General features: G+C 37.9%; 1 protein-coding gene across 1 annotated transcript in view; it reads left to right on the forward strand.

Moving 5' to 3' along the window:
- The window catches only part of LOC150078245 (regulator of G protein signaling loco-like), a 311,630-nt gene that overhangs the window by 40,916 nt on the left and 252,357 nt on the right, over positions 1-18,357 (forward strand). The window contains 3 exon segments of the mRNA XM_090384508.1: positions 14,856-15,711; positions 15,816-15,834; positions 15,836-16,461. Of these exon segments, the coding sequence (XP_090240634.1) occupies positions 14,925-15,711; positions 15,816-15,834; positions 15,836-16,461 (1,432 nt within the window). The 5' untranslated portion in view covers positions 14,856-14,924.

Raw genomic sequence — 18,357 nt, forward strand, 5'->3', positions numbered from 1 at the left:
TTAAACAGTAATACTGCTAAATGGGCATGACGTGAAAGAGGGAAAGAATGAAATTCGAAACACAGACAGAGAGAGAGAGAGAAAGAAAGAGAGAGAGAGAGGATGAGGGAAAAAAAAAATATATATATACACATACAGCAATACCCCACATTGCACTGATGATTGGTACCACAACTGTTCTGTGTTATGTGAAACCGTGCTGATTGAGGTATAATTATAATGGGTCTTAATTGAATGCGTACCAGAGAAACAGTCTATAAATTTTTTTAATAAATCTATAAACAATTTGCACTTGATAGCTAATTAAAAGGATTTGAAATAAAAAATATTGCAAAAATTTTATTAATGAAAAAGTAACATCATGAGAGATGAGAAAAAAAAAGATTTATTATTTATTTAGGTATTTCAGTAATGAAGTCTGGTGAAGTCGTCTCTTTTTTTCGGCATACAAGTCTTTGTAGCATCGAATCCCATCTTGTAAAATTTTCAGCATCTTGATGTTCATTCAGATCTCCATTCATAATTGCCTCGCAGGCCATGTCACTGTGGTACAAGTAAACACATTGGTTGTGTTAGGGTAGCTAAGAATAGGAACAGGTGCATGTATACTTGCGTATACACCAGTGCTAGGAGTGTGGTAAATAAATTTGATGAATTTGAGGTGTTGGTCAAAACATCAAAAGCAGATATTGTTGGGATATCAGAGACACGATATCCCAACTGGAATTTGGGGAGTAGAATGTGCATAGGAAGGGAGAAGTGGTTATGCTATTTGTTAAGAAACACATAAAATCCAAGTAAGTGCAGCCAGTTGACATCGCTGGACAGTGCAGTGTCGAGTCAGTTTGGTGTGACATAAGCACTGGAAGATCAAAATTGAGAGTAGGAGTGTGTTATAGGCCTAATGACTCTGATAAGTATAATGAAAAACTGTAAAGGGAAATAGTGGGCCAGTAAATCAGAGAGTCTTATAATGGGGGATTTTAATCTCCCGGATATTGACTGGAATTTATGAGTTGGTCACTCACACACTAGCAAGGCTTTTGTGGATTTATTGGATGATTGTTTTCTACATCAGCATGTTCGGGAGGCAATTAGAGGAAGTAATACTCTTGATCTGATTATCAGTAGTGATTCTTGATGCATTAAGAATCTGCAGATAAAGGAACCACTAGGTGGCAGTGATCACAGTGTGCTGAAGTGGGATTTACTCAAAGAAGTAACTACCATCAGGGGTAAAGGGAAGGGTTTTTGCTTTCGTTAAGGCGAACTGCGGTGGTCTGAGACAGTATTTAAATTCTATATGGTGGGACCAACTGATGTTACCAACAGCAAATTCAAAATGGGAGGCATTCAAAGAATTAATCTTGGAAGCTACTAGGCTTTATATACCAACTAAGAAATATTGTTCAAGGTTTAGGCCTAAATGGATGTCAGATGAACTAGTGAGACATGTAGCAGAGAAGAAAAATGCATGGGATACATATAAATTAATGGGTGACATGGAAGCCAATGATACATATAAACTAGTCTGTGACGAAATCACAAAGGAGATTAGGTAGGCAAAGGCAGATTATGAGAAATCTTTGGCAAAGGATGCAAAGAAAAACAGCAAGGAGTTCTTTACTTATGTAAACTCTAGAAGGAAGGGGATGAATCAGATTGGTCCACTTGATATCGATGGTTCAACTGTTGATGATTCTGCTCAAGTGGCTAACAAACTAAATGAGTATTTTGCATCTGCATTGACACATGAGGAATTATTCAGGGAGGGGAGTGCCAGAGGTGAATTAAACTCTGGCAGTGAGCTAATGATTTTGTAATAACTGAGAGGAAAGTGGAGAAGAAATTGTTGAAGATAAACATGAAAAAGGCACCTGTGGTAGATGGAATCTATCCAGTTATATTAAAGGAAGTAAGCAAACCCTTAGCCATAATTATAAGAGCTTCCTTGGACTCAGGGGGAGGAACCCATGGACTGGAGATCTGCAAATGTAACCCCAATTCACAAAGGAGGATCAAAGGGCGACAAGTAATTATAGACCTGTTAGTTTAACTTCTGTTCCAGGGAAATTAATGGAAACACTAGTTAAAGAAGCACTGCAGGATCATCTAGACAAGACCAGTTATAGCTCGGACACAGCATGGTTTTGTGAAAGGGCAGTCTTGTCTGACCAATTTGATTGGATACTATGATATGGTCACAAAGGAACTGGATGCAGAGAATAACTGATATCATATATTTGGATCTTAGAAAGGCTTTTGATACTGTTGCACATGGAAGACTGCTACAGAAATTGGAGCAGTGTAGCAAGGACACTAATGACAGTACACCGCTGCAACAGGATCTAGAACAGTTGAGCAAATGGGCTGAGAGGTGGCAAATGAAGTTTAACATTGACAAATGTAAAGTGCTACATATGGGAAGCAGTAACACCAGAGTAACGTATCAACCCTGTGGTACTACACTGGCAGTGGTAGAGAAGGAAAAGGACCTAGGAGTAATTGTACAGCAGATACGAAGTTTTCTGTGCAGTGCAGACAGTCTGCAAGAGTAGCTCATGGTGTCTTGTCAATGATATACAGGAATTTTTCTAGCAGGGATAAGGAGGTGATTATCCCCTTGTATAAGGCAATGGTCAGACCACGCCTTGAGTACTGTATACAGGTCTATAGGCCTCATTTTAAGAAAGATGTAGAGCTGTTGGAACAAGTACAGAGAAGGGCAACAAGATTAGTGAATGGAACAAAGGGTTACTCTTACGAAGAAAGGCTTAAGTTTTGCAGATTAATGTCTGGAGACTAGACACCTGCGAGTTGATCTGATTGAAGTGTATAAAGCCCTGAATGGGTTGAGCATGGTCAATGCTGATGGAATTTTTCCTCTTGCTCAGAGTAATCACCTGAGAGGGCATAAATTCAAATTGAGGAAAGACAGTTGTAGGATACATGTGTGGAAGTTTGCCTTTAGCCAGTGGGTGGTTGATTGGTGGAACAGACTTCTGTCTTTTGTAGTGGAAGTTGGTAACTTAAATAAATTTAAGGTCGAGCTGGACAGGTATTTGAAACGAACGGAGAGGTGAAACAAGAGCGTTTTTTTTTTTTTTTTTTGGCTGTTATAATTAAATAAATTTAAAGTGTATTAAATACATATACATATTATTTATATAAGCCTGCTTTCTTGCATCGTATGCTAATGCTATATATAAATAATATTTATATGTATTTAATACAGTTAAATTTATTTAATTGTAATTGAGCTTAATTTAATAATTTAGTTGATTTAGAACAGGACAGTAAATAAGTCAGTATTTCAAGGATTGTTTGTGTGTGTTGGGTGTTGTGTGTGTCAGGCCTCTTAGAGCAACCAGAGAGCAACCAACACTTGGGCAGCTGCTACCTGGTGTCCATTCCTGGCACGAGGAGCTGGGCCAGGGTATATTATTAAACTGTTGTGCAAAAAGTACAAATCCTGCACCCACCGGAAGTAGTGCAATACTGGTGGTACCGTGTGTGTGTGTGTGTGTGGCTCGAAGGCAATAGCCCATCTCCACCTTTGTTCTTTGTGTTGGGGTAGAACCCCTAGGCCACTTCGTCACCAGGGAACAACGAACACCTGTGTAGCTGCCACTTTGTGCCCATCCCCAGGCAGGATGAAACCGGCCCGGGTTTACTGTCCTATGTGCTTATATGCACAAAATCCTGCACCTACCGGAGTTAGTGCAGTACCAGTGGGTGCCAGCAATCCTGCTCGCAGGTTGCTCAGACCTGGAAGCCAGCAAAAAAAAAAAAAAAATAATAATAATAAAAAATTAAAAATAAAGTGGCATAGTTACCCATAGTAGTACCACTACATATTTTTAGGCAAACATGGCACTCAATGTTTGAATTATAGAAATTTAACATTTATCACTACTTAATTAAGTATACTCATAATAGTGTTGAGTCCAAACAAAGCCTGGAGTAGTACCAAAACGGGTATGGCTTTTAACATTACATCATCTACACTATTTACAATATAAACATTTAGTTGTTGCCAAGGCCCAACTCAACGGCAAGGGCAAACACAACATCTTACGTTTTAAGTCCTCTCACAAACTGAAAGATTCTTTACAAGTCCTCATCTCAGCGCCATGTACTTACACAAAATCATAGCTGTAGTTTAATTGCAATTAGTACATGCTTGCTTCAGTCTCAGAGTGGATCAGATGTGTCTAATACATAATATCCAACACAGAAAAAGCAGAAAGTTCGTTTGTGTCCAGTTTTGTCCAAAACAGCAATGTTGATAGTATACAGAGCCATTGAACGTGGTTTGCCTGAAGTCCACATCCAAGAAGTCACTAAGAATAGAGTCCTAGTCACACCAGATCTAGAAATTGCACCTGTTGTTTTATACTTTGGTTTTAGGTTAGGTGACGTGTCACAATATGGCAACTATGCCCCAAAGCCGATTTCCATCTATTACTTTAGAATTTCAAGATCTATTAAGTGAATTGCCCAGTATTTTGAACTCTCAGCCCAGTTCTCTTCTTGAAAGCCAAGGTGGAGAAAATCTGTAATGCCTTGAAATTAGTTTTATTTTCCACAAATATGTTTACATTAGCCTCCGTGAGATCTGAAACTTCGGTTTGTAGGTCCAACCTGACCTGTGAGTATAGTAGGCAATGGAAAAGTACATGGTCCCACGATTCCAAACCTCCGCAGATGCAATAAGGATCAGCTTCCAATCCTCTTTCGAGGAGCATAGAACGGAAGGAACCATGACCTGTAAGTAAATAAGATGTGGTCATAGAGGAAAACTTGAATCTTTGATACAAAATCAGCTTTAGGAACAAATTTCCTAGTAACCAATCAGTGCTCACTTTCATCCCAACGAATTTGTCTCACCTTTACAAGTTCCTCCCAAATTCTGGTCTTTTCTATCTTTAAGTTGTTTTCTGAATTTGAGGAAATCCCCCAATATTTCCGTAGCAAGGCCCTTCCTCAAATGATGAGTTATTGCTCTGTATATAATAAACAGGTCAAGGGACATCATACCACCTAACACCTGTAAAGCATTATTAGATACTCTTCTAGGAGCACAATTGATAGCCAAAAGAACAGAGCGTTGTACGCAGTGGCGTAGCTACCATGTAGGCAGGCAAGGCAATTGCCTCCAGGCCCTTTAGGGGCCCAGCATCTTTGGCTGTCTCCTCTTTTTGCAATTTTCATTAATTAAGTAGGGGCCCGAATATGTTCTTTGCCTCTGGGCCCGAAAAAAAGGGTAGCTACGCTACTGGTTGTACGGATATCAGTTTGGTACGTATTTTCACTTTCCCTCGCTTTTCAATTACCCTCCTTGACCGTCCTTCCACTCCAGTAACCGGATCGTCGACATAAGCCATTTTGAGAGTGTCCTCGTGATCTTTGACCATCCACTGGTCTAGCACTGCGTTCTATAGGAGAGGCTCCAAGATCGACCTCTGGGGGCATCCTCTGAAAACAATTGAGGAATAGTTTAAGTGCCCTGCACAGACCTTAATTAATCTATCACTGAAGTAAGATCTGATCACCTGATAAATGTAGTTATCACAGTTGGCTTTACGCAGCGACCTGAGGATGCTTTCCCACCATAGTGAGTCGAAAGCACCTTTCAAGTCAATGAACATAGCTATTACATATTTTAAAGTTGAATTTTGAATGTAATCTGTTAGGGAGATAATGGCATCTTCGGTTGAACATCCTTTTTTGAAGCCAAATTGACAATTAGATGTGAACTGTTTTTCCTCTAGAAGATTCTGAATTCTCGTTTCAAGAAGCCTCTCGAACAGTTTACCCATATTTGCTAACAGAGATATTGGCCGGTATGCTCGTGGATCAGTTTAGATTTCCCTGGTTTATGAAGAATTTTTAATAAAGCTACCTTCCAGGGTCTGGGAAAAACCCCCTTCTAGTAAACACTTGTTCATTAGATTCAATGAGATTTGAGAAAAAAGTTCGAAAAATTTGACCAAGACTATTTTCTAACCAGTCCAAGCCAAGGCATTTTTTAGCATTTAATTTTGCAATAGCTGATCCTAGATCCACAAGTGTGAAAGGCACTGTATCCAACCACCCAACGTATAAGGCATTATCATGGTGGATTTGTTCTTGCTCAAAGGAGTCACTTTCAGGAGAATCCCTGGGGAAAAGTTTAGAAACAATGGTCTCAACCGTCGACGTCCAATCCCGTGTTTCTTGTTCACTGACCGTCATGGTGTTGTATATATTTCCGCATAACATTTTATATCCAGATATCCTGTAAACAAGACTCCACGGATCAGAATTACTGGTATCATAAACAAAGCTTTGCCAACCGGAATTCTTCGCTTCCGCAATTTCTTTGTGGAATCGTTTACGCAAATCCTGGTATGCATTTTTATAGATAGTGACATCAGCCTCAGATAAGTGTCTGTGCCACTGAAACTGTTTTCTAGCCTGTTGGACCTGAGATCTAAGATTAGAAAGGCCCGCATCCCACTAGGGAACTGCTGTGCGTTTGATCTGCTTCCTCTTTACAGAATATTCCATTGCTTGAAACAGGCAATTTTGGACAAAGTTTACACATTCTGGTGCCGAAAAGGAATTAATTTGAGTGGCAATGTTTTGAGTGATAACTGTGTCCAGATATACTTTAAATTTCTTCCAGTTAATTCCATTTGTAGAAAACTGTCTGAGATCATTATTTTGGAAATCAGTTTGTTGACTTTTAGATCTAATTCCAAAACTGTGGCTCTATGATCGCTGTTTACAAGGTTAGGAGCCACATCCCAATCAGAGATATATTCATCCATTTTTCTTGTTGTTACTGTTACATCTATATTTCTATATTCTTACTGTTACATCTATATTTTATTTGTATATTTGATTTGTAAAGTATTAGGTAGATTCTGTACATTTAGATTATATGAAAGGATTGAATCTTCAAGTAGAGAACCTCTGGAATCTGTATATCCACTGTGCCATAAAAAAAAAAAAATGACTTTGCGTTATTATCTACCGAGATAATTAAATTTCTGTTTCTAAATTTTGAACAAATCCTGTCTAAGTACGGTAAAGTCTGTTGAATATCTTCAGATGGAGACAATAGATGGAAACCAAGTAGAAGGTAATGAATGGAGCAGAAATTGATAGACAGATAATGGTGTCATTACATTCTCCAGTTATGGTTGTAATCACCAATTCTTTGTCTAATATAACTGTGGCTGATTTTGGGAGCTTATCCTGAGAATGGATTACCCTAGCAGTAGTGGGAAAACCCATAACTTTTAAAAGCTCCACTCCCGACCTGGGAGGAATAATACGGTTAAAGCATGCATATTAGGTCAAATTTTAGTTCCACAGCCACAACTCTGATTTCATCCATTGCCAACCGAGACCTTTGTCCATTTATTTGGATAACCTTTATTCCCTCAAAGCCATGTGGATTCTCTAGCAAAATGTTTGAAAAGGTTGTATTATTCATTATTTGTTCTCTGGTTTACCATATTTACCACTCTTATGTATTCTGGACAAACACTGTCTCTAATAGAATGATGAAAATCTTTGTTCTTTCTTTTGCAATTCATGCACTTGGGTGGGGTCCTCCTTGTACGAGCAATCAGCGAATATATGTCCACCACTAGCACAGTGGCCACAGGATGGTCTTCTGTGTACAGGTTTGAGCCATGTGGCCAAAAGCCAGGCAATGAAAGCATTTGGTGACCACTGTGAAGTGGCAGAACTTGTGCAATGTAAAACCAAGGTAAATACAATCATTTTCCCTTAGGCATTTAAAAAGCTCTGGTGAGAATCCTATAACCCAATTAACCACCTTATTTCCTGAACCAGAACTAAATCGAAAAGTTGTCCCCTGAGTAACTTCGTTCTGTTCAAAACCATGCTCTTTCAAGTTTTTGAAAAACAAGTCATCCATAATTTCCTCCTTTGAATAATCATTAGGGATTCCGTATATAAGAATCGTGGGGTCTTGCAATTTGGGCTTTCCCGTAGAAAGCCTGGCACCAGTCAAGGTGGTAGAGTTATTAATTTTCCTTGCATCTGTAGGGTTTGTAGTCCACAAGTAGCCCATTGTTCCTCAATAACCGTATGTTCTTTATTTTTATATGCGGATACTCTTTTTTTAAAAGTTTCTGTCACTGTATTCCTTGTCCCTTGACTTGATGCAATTTTGGAATCAGGAAACAGTCTTAAAATTACTATGTTATTTGGATCACTTGTATTAGTTGGAGCCGGTAAGGAAAAATCAACTCCAGGCATGCTTGAAGATTCTTGTACAGTCGGCTTTGGTCAAACCAGACTGGAGTCTCCTCCACCACGAGTGAGACTTTCAGACACTGGAACATAAGAGATGCCAATAGAACCAACCAGTCTTTGTCTTTGATCTATTCCAGTTTTATCTTTTTCTGCATATGAGTGTGAAAGGGAAGCACTAAATTTACCTGTTAAAAGTTGGTGATACATAGCTGTATGAATTTGCAACTCTTTTGCCCTAATTTTTAAGTTTTTCATTGCCATGTGGACATAAGGTATGTTCGTGTCAGATGGCACCTGGGATTTCTCCCATCTCCGCTGCCAGGTGGACAGCATGGCCGAGAGCAATTGAAGGAAGAGCGTTGCCATTGTAGAGCAAAACAGCTTTTAAACTTAGCTTTGATGATTTTATGAATAGCCTCCAGTCCTGTGAGTTATTATTATTAGCCATATAGTGCAAGGAAGCCTGTGGCTTATGCTGCAACAGCCAAAAAAAAAAAAAATTGAGTTATCCTGAGAGAGAGAGAGGCGGAGGGGGGAATCACCAAGAAAGAAGAATGATGATATCCAGCTCAGGACCCTGGGTATGCCAAGCCCATACTCACCAGATGTGAGCCCCTGGGGTTCTGCTCCACATTCAAAGCTGTCATCAAACCATTGACATCACATCAGGCAACAAGGTTGTTTTCACTTTTAAAATATGGAAGCAAAGCATTCTGCCTGCTCCTGTACACGGACACCTTGACATTTGGTTGCAGAAGTTTCCACTGTTGGAGCCTTGATCCCAGAAACTATGCTTTCTTTCAATAGATCTAGGTCTCGAATTAGACTTAGTTCACCTCGAGTGATTCTGTGTGACTCACTCGGCAACTCAGGTTCTGGCATAAAATCAGAATCCTGCGATGTTGAAGGCCCAGTTTGACCATCATCATCAGACTCCAAAGCGTGCTCTTCTGGAGGGTGAGGTACAGGCAGACCATCCCCATGTGCCACTGGTCAGACAGCTGATGGGATGTTGAGGTATTCCACAGTCCACTTCCTTTTTTTTTGACATACCATGCTGAAGAGGAGGCACCATGCAGAAATAACAGTCATTGGGATGGCAAAAAGGCATTGAATATCCTTTGTTATTCAACCATCCATGGAGATTTACAGCACTTGTTGCAGCAAATATGAGGTGCCCAGTGTTTGTCTTCATTCCCTACCTTACAGCCAAAATAATGGTAGTAGGCTGTCTTCACAAGTGGAGTCAATTGGCGTTTCTGATCGGCAAATGTCACATCACCACACACATAACAAAAATTGTCAACACTGTTAACATATTTATGTGGCATCTTGGCTTTTTATCTAATTTTTTGTCCATAAACCTGAAAAAAAAAAAAAAAGAAATGACCATCACTCATAATATCACTTGCAAGGTAAATGATACACAGAGATACAATACAGAAATACAAAAAAAAAAAAAAAAAAACCCCATGGCGTGTTGGTTCCTGTTTCAATGTTACCAACCTATTCTCTAGACTCAAAAATTCTCTGGTATTCACCAATATTCCCCTAAACCATAAGTGAGGCTAGATCGTGGAACCGAGAGCTAATTAAGAGTTTTAAATGTAATATTTGTTTTTCCCATGCTGAAATTAAGAAGAATTGACCATTTTCAAGCCAGAAACATTTTTGGTGTTGACTAGTGTATGTCAGCTGATACATGAGTGGGAGTGCATGTGAGAGCATATGAGTCTGAATGTGATGGTGTGTGTTGATGGGTATGCAAATGTGTGAATGTATGCCATTATGCTAGGTGAGAAATGCGTGCATTTAACCTGCTGTGAGGGGGGGGGATTTAAACCGTGTTGTCCTATTCAGGGTACTGTGATGAATGGGGAATGGATGAGACTGTTGAGTAAATGTCAAATGTTGTCCCCTGAATATGTTTATATATATAAAAAATTTACTTCCTGCAGGTTAAGTTGTATAGTTTAAATGTGCATGGATTTTAAGTCACCCGTGTAACCCATGAAGTAACTTGAGTGAATGCACGGTTTACTCAGTGTAACTTAACATCTACATGCATTTGAACTATACAACTGGACCCACAGGAAGTAAATTTTTCTAGGTAATAACCTAATTGGGGGGCCTATTCTGACAGTCCCCAAATTGGATTGCAGTGGGGGCAAACTATCAGGAAATCCCCTCCCTGCCTAGCTGTCGGCATGCCTCCTTGTTCGTAGGCATGTCATGGGATCTGCTGATACTGCAGCTGGCCTGGCCAGTGTGGGATTTCTAATAGAGACGTGTTCTGCTCCATTAGTGCAGTCACCATGTTCCACATAGGATATTCTGACCCTATGATTTTATTCCCCCTTAATACCATTATCCTTTGGTGGATTCTACCACTCAAAACCTTTTCTTGCTTGTAACAGCCCCCCCCCACGAGGATGGGTTCCTCCCACAGGTTCCCCCATTCCTAACATCCAGTTTCCAGGTGGAAAATCTTCCTATCCTCCTTCCTTATCTTCACTCCCTTTCCCTCCTAACACTCAGCTGTCATCCCCATGCTCCCTTTGCAATAAAAACATGCAATTTTTTCCCCCCCCCTTTTTTTTTTTTTTTTTTTTTTTTTTGCTTTTTCTTGGGGCCTTCCCTGGCAAACTCAGGTAACATCTAGGATTTACGCCTGCCAGAGTCTTTTACCTATACCCTACACCCCGCCTACCTCCTCATGTTGTAGGACAGGCAATAATGGTCGCACTAGGAGCTCACAGCTAAACAGCTGGAGAAATAATATACCAACACTCACTATCTCAGGCCTTTATAGAATTTGTATTGCAACATAGAGTATACCACATGAAGTTGGGGAGGCCCGATGCCACTTGACAAGAAACACTATGTCCTATGCTATACATCTCTCATGTGCATTGTGTTGTGTGAAACACTGCACATAGTTACTATAGATGACTACCCAGGTGTGAGCTTAAATAAGCAGGAGTTGAGTTGTAGGGTCCACATCACCCTGAGGAACACTTCTCCTCTGTATCACCAGGCAATACTAGGTGCTAGATTACTCTTATCACTTTGTGCAATATCACCGTTTTGCTTATTAGTGAAAAAATCCATGTTTAGTCTCCAGAGCAAAGATCTGACAACCTCTTCTACCATGCAGTTTGACTGATGTCTTGTGAGGTTATGATGAGCAGTAATGTAAGATTCTGTATTTCTAACATTTTGAGCTTACAGTTCTGAGCGTACCTATTGGTAACACTCTAGGAGGCATCTGGATTAGGTAGTGTATAATCTCACTGCATCTACTCTGCCAGCCAATAATTGTAGGAGTCAGAGTATTGTGCAATACTCTGATTCCTCATGCGGGAGGAGCATTGTTGAGGCTACATTATGCAAAGGGACTGGGTATATTCTTGATTTGTATACAGGTAACCCTCGTATAACCCAGTATAACCCTTGGATTGTGCAAAACAGTGTTATACGGGACTAAGAATAAGTACAAAAAGGGGAGTTACGTTCCAAGAGCTAACAGGCAACTCCCGTATAACACGGTACTTCTACAACATGGTTTCGCTCTGACATGGTTAGAGAATTTCAGTAAACCTCGCATAACATTATTTTTGAGCTTTTGTACAGGGGGGAACCCTGCTATTATGTTAGATGTAATTTTTCCACATTTCCACTCTTTTTGAATTCCCGCTGTTGACTTGCTAGGCAAAATAAAAATTATTGAGAAATCCCTGTATTTTATTTTGTTGGGAAATCCCCGTTTTACGTTCTGTGCTATTGAACTTGTGGAAAAATCTAATTTCAAAGTTTTATTACTATTGGATAGCACACCAGGCCATCTAAAAGATTTAAGTCATCCAAATCTTGAAGTTATGTTCCTGCCACCACAGTTGAATGGCATTATATCCACCTTTAAAGCTCATTACATCAGAAAATTGTTACAATGGATTTCGGAAAAAATTTATTCCGAATCTATTGAAGAAATGGAGGCATGGAAACATTTCTCATTTGTGGACTGTATCAAGAATCATAGCTTTATCACTGAAAGAAGTAAAACCATCAATATTAAACGTGTGTGTAAAAATGTATGGCCAGAGTCAGTTCATTCAGGAAATATGGTCGAGCAGGCAGAAAATGGAATCGGTATGATAGTAGAACTTGCTATGTTGGTAGAAGGGGAAGGCTTTGATGATATGAATACTTGAAGCCCTTGTGGGAAGCACAGTTCATAGAATCACCCGGCACTTCACTCAAGACTCGAGTTTAAATCCTGTCTATGATGGGAGGAATTTTTATGGGCATTTTTCACAATGTGGCTGAGTTAGTCGGCGAGGGTAGCAGGGTTTTTTCTTCCAGAAACTCAGATTTTTCATCCAGCAAAACAGAAAATCGACCTCAGGACACAATTTATAGAGAATAAACACAGAATAACTTGACCTTAGTTGCTGATGCTCCTAAAAAAATAAAAAAAGATATGATTACTGAAGGCGTTCAAGAATTACTGGTAGAAAAAGAGGCTGGCGAACGGATTTGGTGGAAATGGCATCTGAGGTAAAACCAAATCAATTCAAACGATGATAGCGCAGATGAAAATTCTAAACTTCCCAAATTTTACACTAAAAAGCATACGGGAAGGCATAAAGTTAGCCGAGCAATTAGAATCTTATTTTTTGAATGCAGATTCTTGAATGAAAGGAGCCCAATTTTTATTAACTATTTAATGAAAAGTTTGCATCTTTTCCACCCGGTGTGGGAAAGACGGCGATTCTACCAACTGTGCTATCCACGAGGGCTTCAGTAGTCATATCATCAAAACCTTCCCCTCCTACCAACTTAGCAAGTTCTACTATCACATGGATTCCGTTTTCTGTCGGGTCAACAATATTTCCTGAATGAACTGACTCTGGCCATACATTTTTCCAATACGCATTTAATGTTGACAGTTTTACTGCTTTGAGCGATAAAGCTATGATTCCAATACAGTCCACAATTGAAAACTGTTTCCATGCCTCCATCAAATCAATGTTCAATCAATGCAATTCGGAATCAAATTTTTCCTAAATCCATTGTAATGATTTTCTAATGTAATGAGCTTCAAAGGTAGATATAGTGCCTTGATATTATTAAAGAAGTTGTACTAGTTTGGAAGATTTAAATCTTTTGGATATCTGGCATTATCCAATAGTAATAAAACTTTGAAATCTAGATTTTTTTCACAAGTTCAATAGCACAGAATCTAACATGGGGATTTTCCAATAATTTTTGTTTTCATAATTATTAGCGAGCCGAAAGTGGGGATTCACAAAAAAGAATGGAAAATGTTGATAAATCACATCCAACATAATAGCAGTTTTTCCCTGCACAAAAGTTCAAAAATACCATGTTATGTGAGGTTGCCACAATTCTCTAACCATGTTAGAGCGCAACCGTGTTATATGAGTACTGCGTTGTGCGAGGATTGCCTCACTTTATCAATCATTTTGAATATGTATATGCCATATTCAAAAATTTCATTAATTCATACATATTTCCTCCCCTCCCCCCACATCTTTTATTTTATCTACCGAATGCATCACAAATAGTCAAACGAATAGAACAAACTTATCTGAAAATATCGAAACCTCCCAAAAACTTCCTCATTCATTTCACAGTATGTGGTCTAATTTGTAATTTCAGTGATGTCCAATTCCACCTACTGCAAATTGTTACTCATCTCAGTTTTCCAACTGCTACACATTTCAGTTTCCAAACTTCTACTCATCTCAGTTGCACTGATAATTTGCTTTGTGATTCCTTTTGCTTCAAAGGTGTTACTTGTGTATATGTTCACTCTGATATTTCCTTGCCAGAGACAAGTAAATTTGGAATCTTCTCTGACTTAAAATCTCTTTACTCCATTCTGTCAAATTCATCTGTTGTCTATTATTCAAATAATTCTACAAATTTCTAAGAAATTGACTTCCTTTGAAACTTCCTCCATTCTGAATTTGCTAATAGCAAGGAAATTTTCCTTGATAATTTTAATGTTTACAACTATAGCTAATTTCAGTTTCCTAGTTACATGGAAACCCCTTGCTGGTCAAGGTTCTGAGGCTTTTGCAATTACTAATAACCTTACACAGCTTCTTCATTTATCTACCAGGACACATGACAATCCTAAACTCTACACACCCAACATTCTTAATCTTTTCCTTACCAGCAACCCTTCAGAGTACACAATCAGTGTTATTGGTCCTGTAGGCACCTCAATATCAACTTGGTGATGGTTTGGTCTCTCTGACAAGAATGCAGAGTTCAGAATTTTTACTTATTCAACTGGCCATAACCTAAAAGAAGTAGGTGTTTATTATCAGTATTTATTTAAATGCAACCTGGATGCAAAAATTAAATTTGCATAAAAATGGGGTACTGGAGAAAATATGGTAACTAACTTAATGTATTTAAACATTATAAAAATGCTTTTAATGAAAAAGAGTTGCAAAGTTAAAGTTAAATAATTTTATAACTATTTAATAAAAATCTTGCTGAATGTGTAGTTATATAATTTTTTTTTTTCCCATTTCCTATTTCAGGTGTAAGACATATATATTACTCATCGACTAAAATTAAAATGCAGATAATTGTAAAAAAGTATTCTTAAAATGCATCAACACAGAAGAAGGAAAAAACGTCCTAGTTATGGCGTTAGAACAGTGGAAATATCACGAGGCAAAAATGGATTTGGATTCACCATTTCAGGGCAAGCTCCTTGCATTCTTAGTTGTATAGTTACAGGGAGTCCTGCAGAAAAGGCAGGTCTTCGGCCAGGAGATTTTTTAATTGCTGTAAATAGTCAGAATGTATCCAAAGCACCGCATGATGACGTAGTTCGCCTAATTGGTAATTCAACAGGTATTTTGAAACTTCAGATAGCCGAAAATTATTATTCTGATTCCTCTGAAGAAGAGTTTGTTACTGTAATTAAACCACGGCCAAAGTATCCTCATCGTTTACGACATCGGCAGCAAAATAGCAATGTTTCTAGGGCTGAAAAGGTAGTAAGAGATTTACAGACAGGTGCACTTTTCATTGACCACATACATGGGAATAAAATAATTGGTGAGCCTATCACTAAACGTCAGGTAAGGGATGCCAAGAATGTTGCCAACGTTACATCTCTGGCACTAACTGCCAGGTCAAATAAAGCATTACTTGATCTGATTTTGCAGCAGCGCTTACAGGAAGTCAGTAGTCGGTGTTCCATTCAAAGACCTCTTTCTCGGGAATCGGGGATTCCAGCTCCTCTAAAGCAAAAACAGCCACAGCAACAACAGCAGCAGCAGCAGCAGCAACAACAACAACAACTACAACAACAATCCACTGTTTGTAAACAGAAAGAGCAGAAAGTAACTAAAAGTCAAACTCATCCTGAACATTTAAATATATCTGGTTCAGCAGAAGTCTTTCATTCTATTTTTACTGAACAAGACTTAAATAGCATTCTCTATCCTTCTTTATTTGCTCATCAGAATCAAAATGAAGATAATGATGAGAACCAAGATCGCATCATACTCAGGGCAGTTGTTGGTTATCTTGGTACTATCGAGATGCCAAAGGAATCTCAGCTTCCGAGCTCTCGTTTACAAACAATACGTAGCTGCATACGTAGACTTCGTGTTGAAAAGAAAGTCCACACTTTAGTTCTCTTATCAGTGTTCCCTGAAAGTGTTATACTTACAAATCCACATGGTCTTACACTGGCTGAATTTTCAGCAGACAAAATTACATTCAGTGGTGTTTATGCTGATGATAAAAAATTTTTTGGATTAGTTACAAATCATGGAGCTAGTAGTGATGAATTAAGTGAGGGAAGTCAAGAAGAACCATTGTGTGTTAGTAGTTCCTGTCATGTATTTATGGTAGATCCAAAGCTTATGCCTCACCATCAGCATTTAAAGAGGGCAAAAGCTTTTCGCATAACTTGTACACCTGATCCAGTAACTAACAAGTGTCAAGAATTTCCAGAATCAGCAGATGTCATTTTACAGGCAGTTGTTGGCTTATATCGAAACAGACTAGGGGGACTGAATGTTGATGTTGCTCCAGGAATTGACTTTCATGTCAATATGTCGCCCCAGCCTAGCAATACGAGTAGTAACAGCAGTAACAGTGACAGTGGAATTGGTTTTCGTGATGAAGGTAATTATATATTTTTTCTGTTTTATATGTATGAAGTGTGGTTAGAATGATAGTGGAATTGATTTTTGTGTTTGAAGTAAATTTTCATTTTTCCCCCTGTTTCTGTATGTATAAGGTGGTTAGAAAGTTTCAGGAATAATTTTATTAGTAAATTAAATTTAAAATTACAGTAAAACCCCACTTTAACAAGACTGTCTGCTAAATATGATTTTTGTTAATCTTGAAAGAAACTATATTTGATTTCCAGCGTTGTTACTTTGTTAATTTATGTGCTCTTTTATGAAATAAAAAACATTTTTAAATTTGGTAATACTGTATTTTATTGCACTTATTGTATGGAGTAGAAGAGTTTTTAACTGTCTTGTATAGTGGCAGTAGATACTGAGAGTCTGAAGCATTTTGAGTATCCCACCTGAGGTTTAGATGACTCCATGCTGAAGTCTGACCTACTTGGCAGGTTGGTAAATGCTATCGGTTGTCATTGGCTCCTGTTCTGAGTCTTGCTTTGAGGGATACTGTTATTTGGAAGCCTGTGCTTTTTTTTTTTTTTTTTTGAACTAAAGGCTAGTGCAAAAATTATTTCAAAAATCTGTTAAAGAGAGGGTTTAGTGTCTTTATTGCTGGCCTTTTCTAAATATCTAAAATAGAAAGAAGATAGAGCAACAGGGAAGATAACCCTGTTGCATAAATATGAAAGATTCTTTTTTTATTCAGAAATTACCTCACTGACATATTGGCCCACACTGTATTATTGGTGAGGCCATTTCTCAAATAGAAAAATGGTTCCTTCAACTGCTTCTTTCTATTCCTAATTATCAAAACTTTGAAAGGGGCACATTTTAGATCTTTGGGGAAAGTCCAGCTTGATTTTGGTGATGGCAGAAGAGAATGGTTTCATGTAGAGCAATTGAGGAAATTACTTTTAAGGGAGCAAAAGCAGGTAATTGATAAGTTCAGTTTTAATTTACAGTTTACTTAAGAGTCTTTCCTGGAGCTCTCTAACCTCACCTTGTACATTGGTGTGCAATGAACAGTTTTTTTGGGTGGGAGAAATTTAGATGAATTGCTTTTTGTATTACAAGGCCATAGTGATTTAGACAAGCTTTTTGTATTACAAGGCCATAGTGATTTAGAAACTCCTCTCTTGGTTTTGTTGTTCTCAGTAATATGTATTTTTAATTTTAAAATTATATTTATAAATTTAATTAACTTATTTAATTAAAAGGTTGGGACTTTTCTATGATGCTTTTTTTAATAAAGCATAATTAGAGAAGGAAAAATCATGATTTCGAAAACTCTATACATGTTTATTTTAAAAATAAAATTAAAAATACATAAAATGATGAATACAAACTGAAATATCAGTTTGTATTATCTGCTACAGTACAACTGTCATCTGGTTATTTTTAATAGCTCTTCTCCCATTAAACACAAAACACTATGGAAAAAGTGAGTATAGTTGTTGCAGAAATTCTGTCATAGCCCAAAACATGAATTATTCTTGATGATTTAATTTTAAGTAGTGAGGGGGACATAAAAACCTCTGTTTTTGCCTTTTTTTTGGCGGAGTACAATTATCACCAAAAATGACCAGTTGAACAATTAAAACAAAAATAACTGTTGGTTTCTTTAATAGTATACTGTATTTTATTTTACTAGAAAACTAGAATGCTATGCAGACAATATGCTTCTTTTTAACTTAATGTTTTCCTGGCTCTGTTGGCAAACTAATAAATAAAACCTGTTTCACCAATACATAACTTGTAAATTATGAGTGAATTCAGAAAATTTCCTTACCCTATTTTATAAATAAAACTGTCAAAACAGGTATTTGTATAGGTTCAGAAGTAAAAATAATCTTTATCACCAATGAATAAAAACATCGAAACATTGTGC

Source organism: Mastigoproctus giganteus, chromosome 11 (assembly GCF_048544385.1).
Source record: "Mastigoproctus giganteus isolate SK-2022 chromosome 11, ASM4854438v1, whole genome shotgun sequence".
NCBI lineage: Eukaryota > Metazoa > Arthropoda > Arachnida > Uropygi > Thelyphonidae > Mastigoproctus > Mastigoproctus giganteus.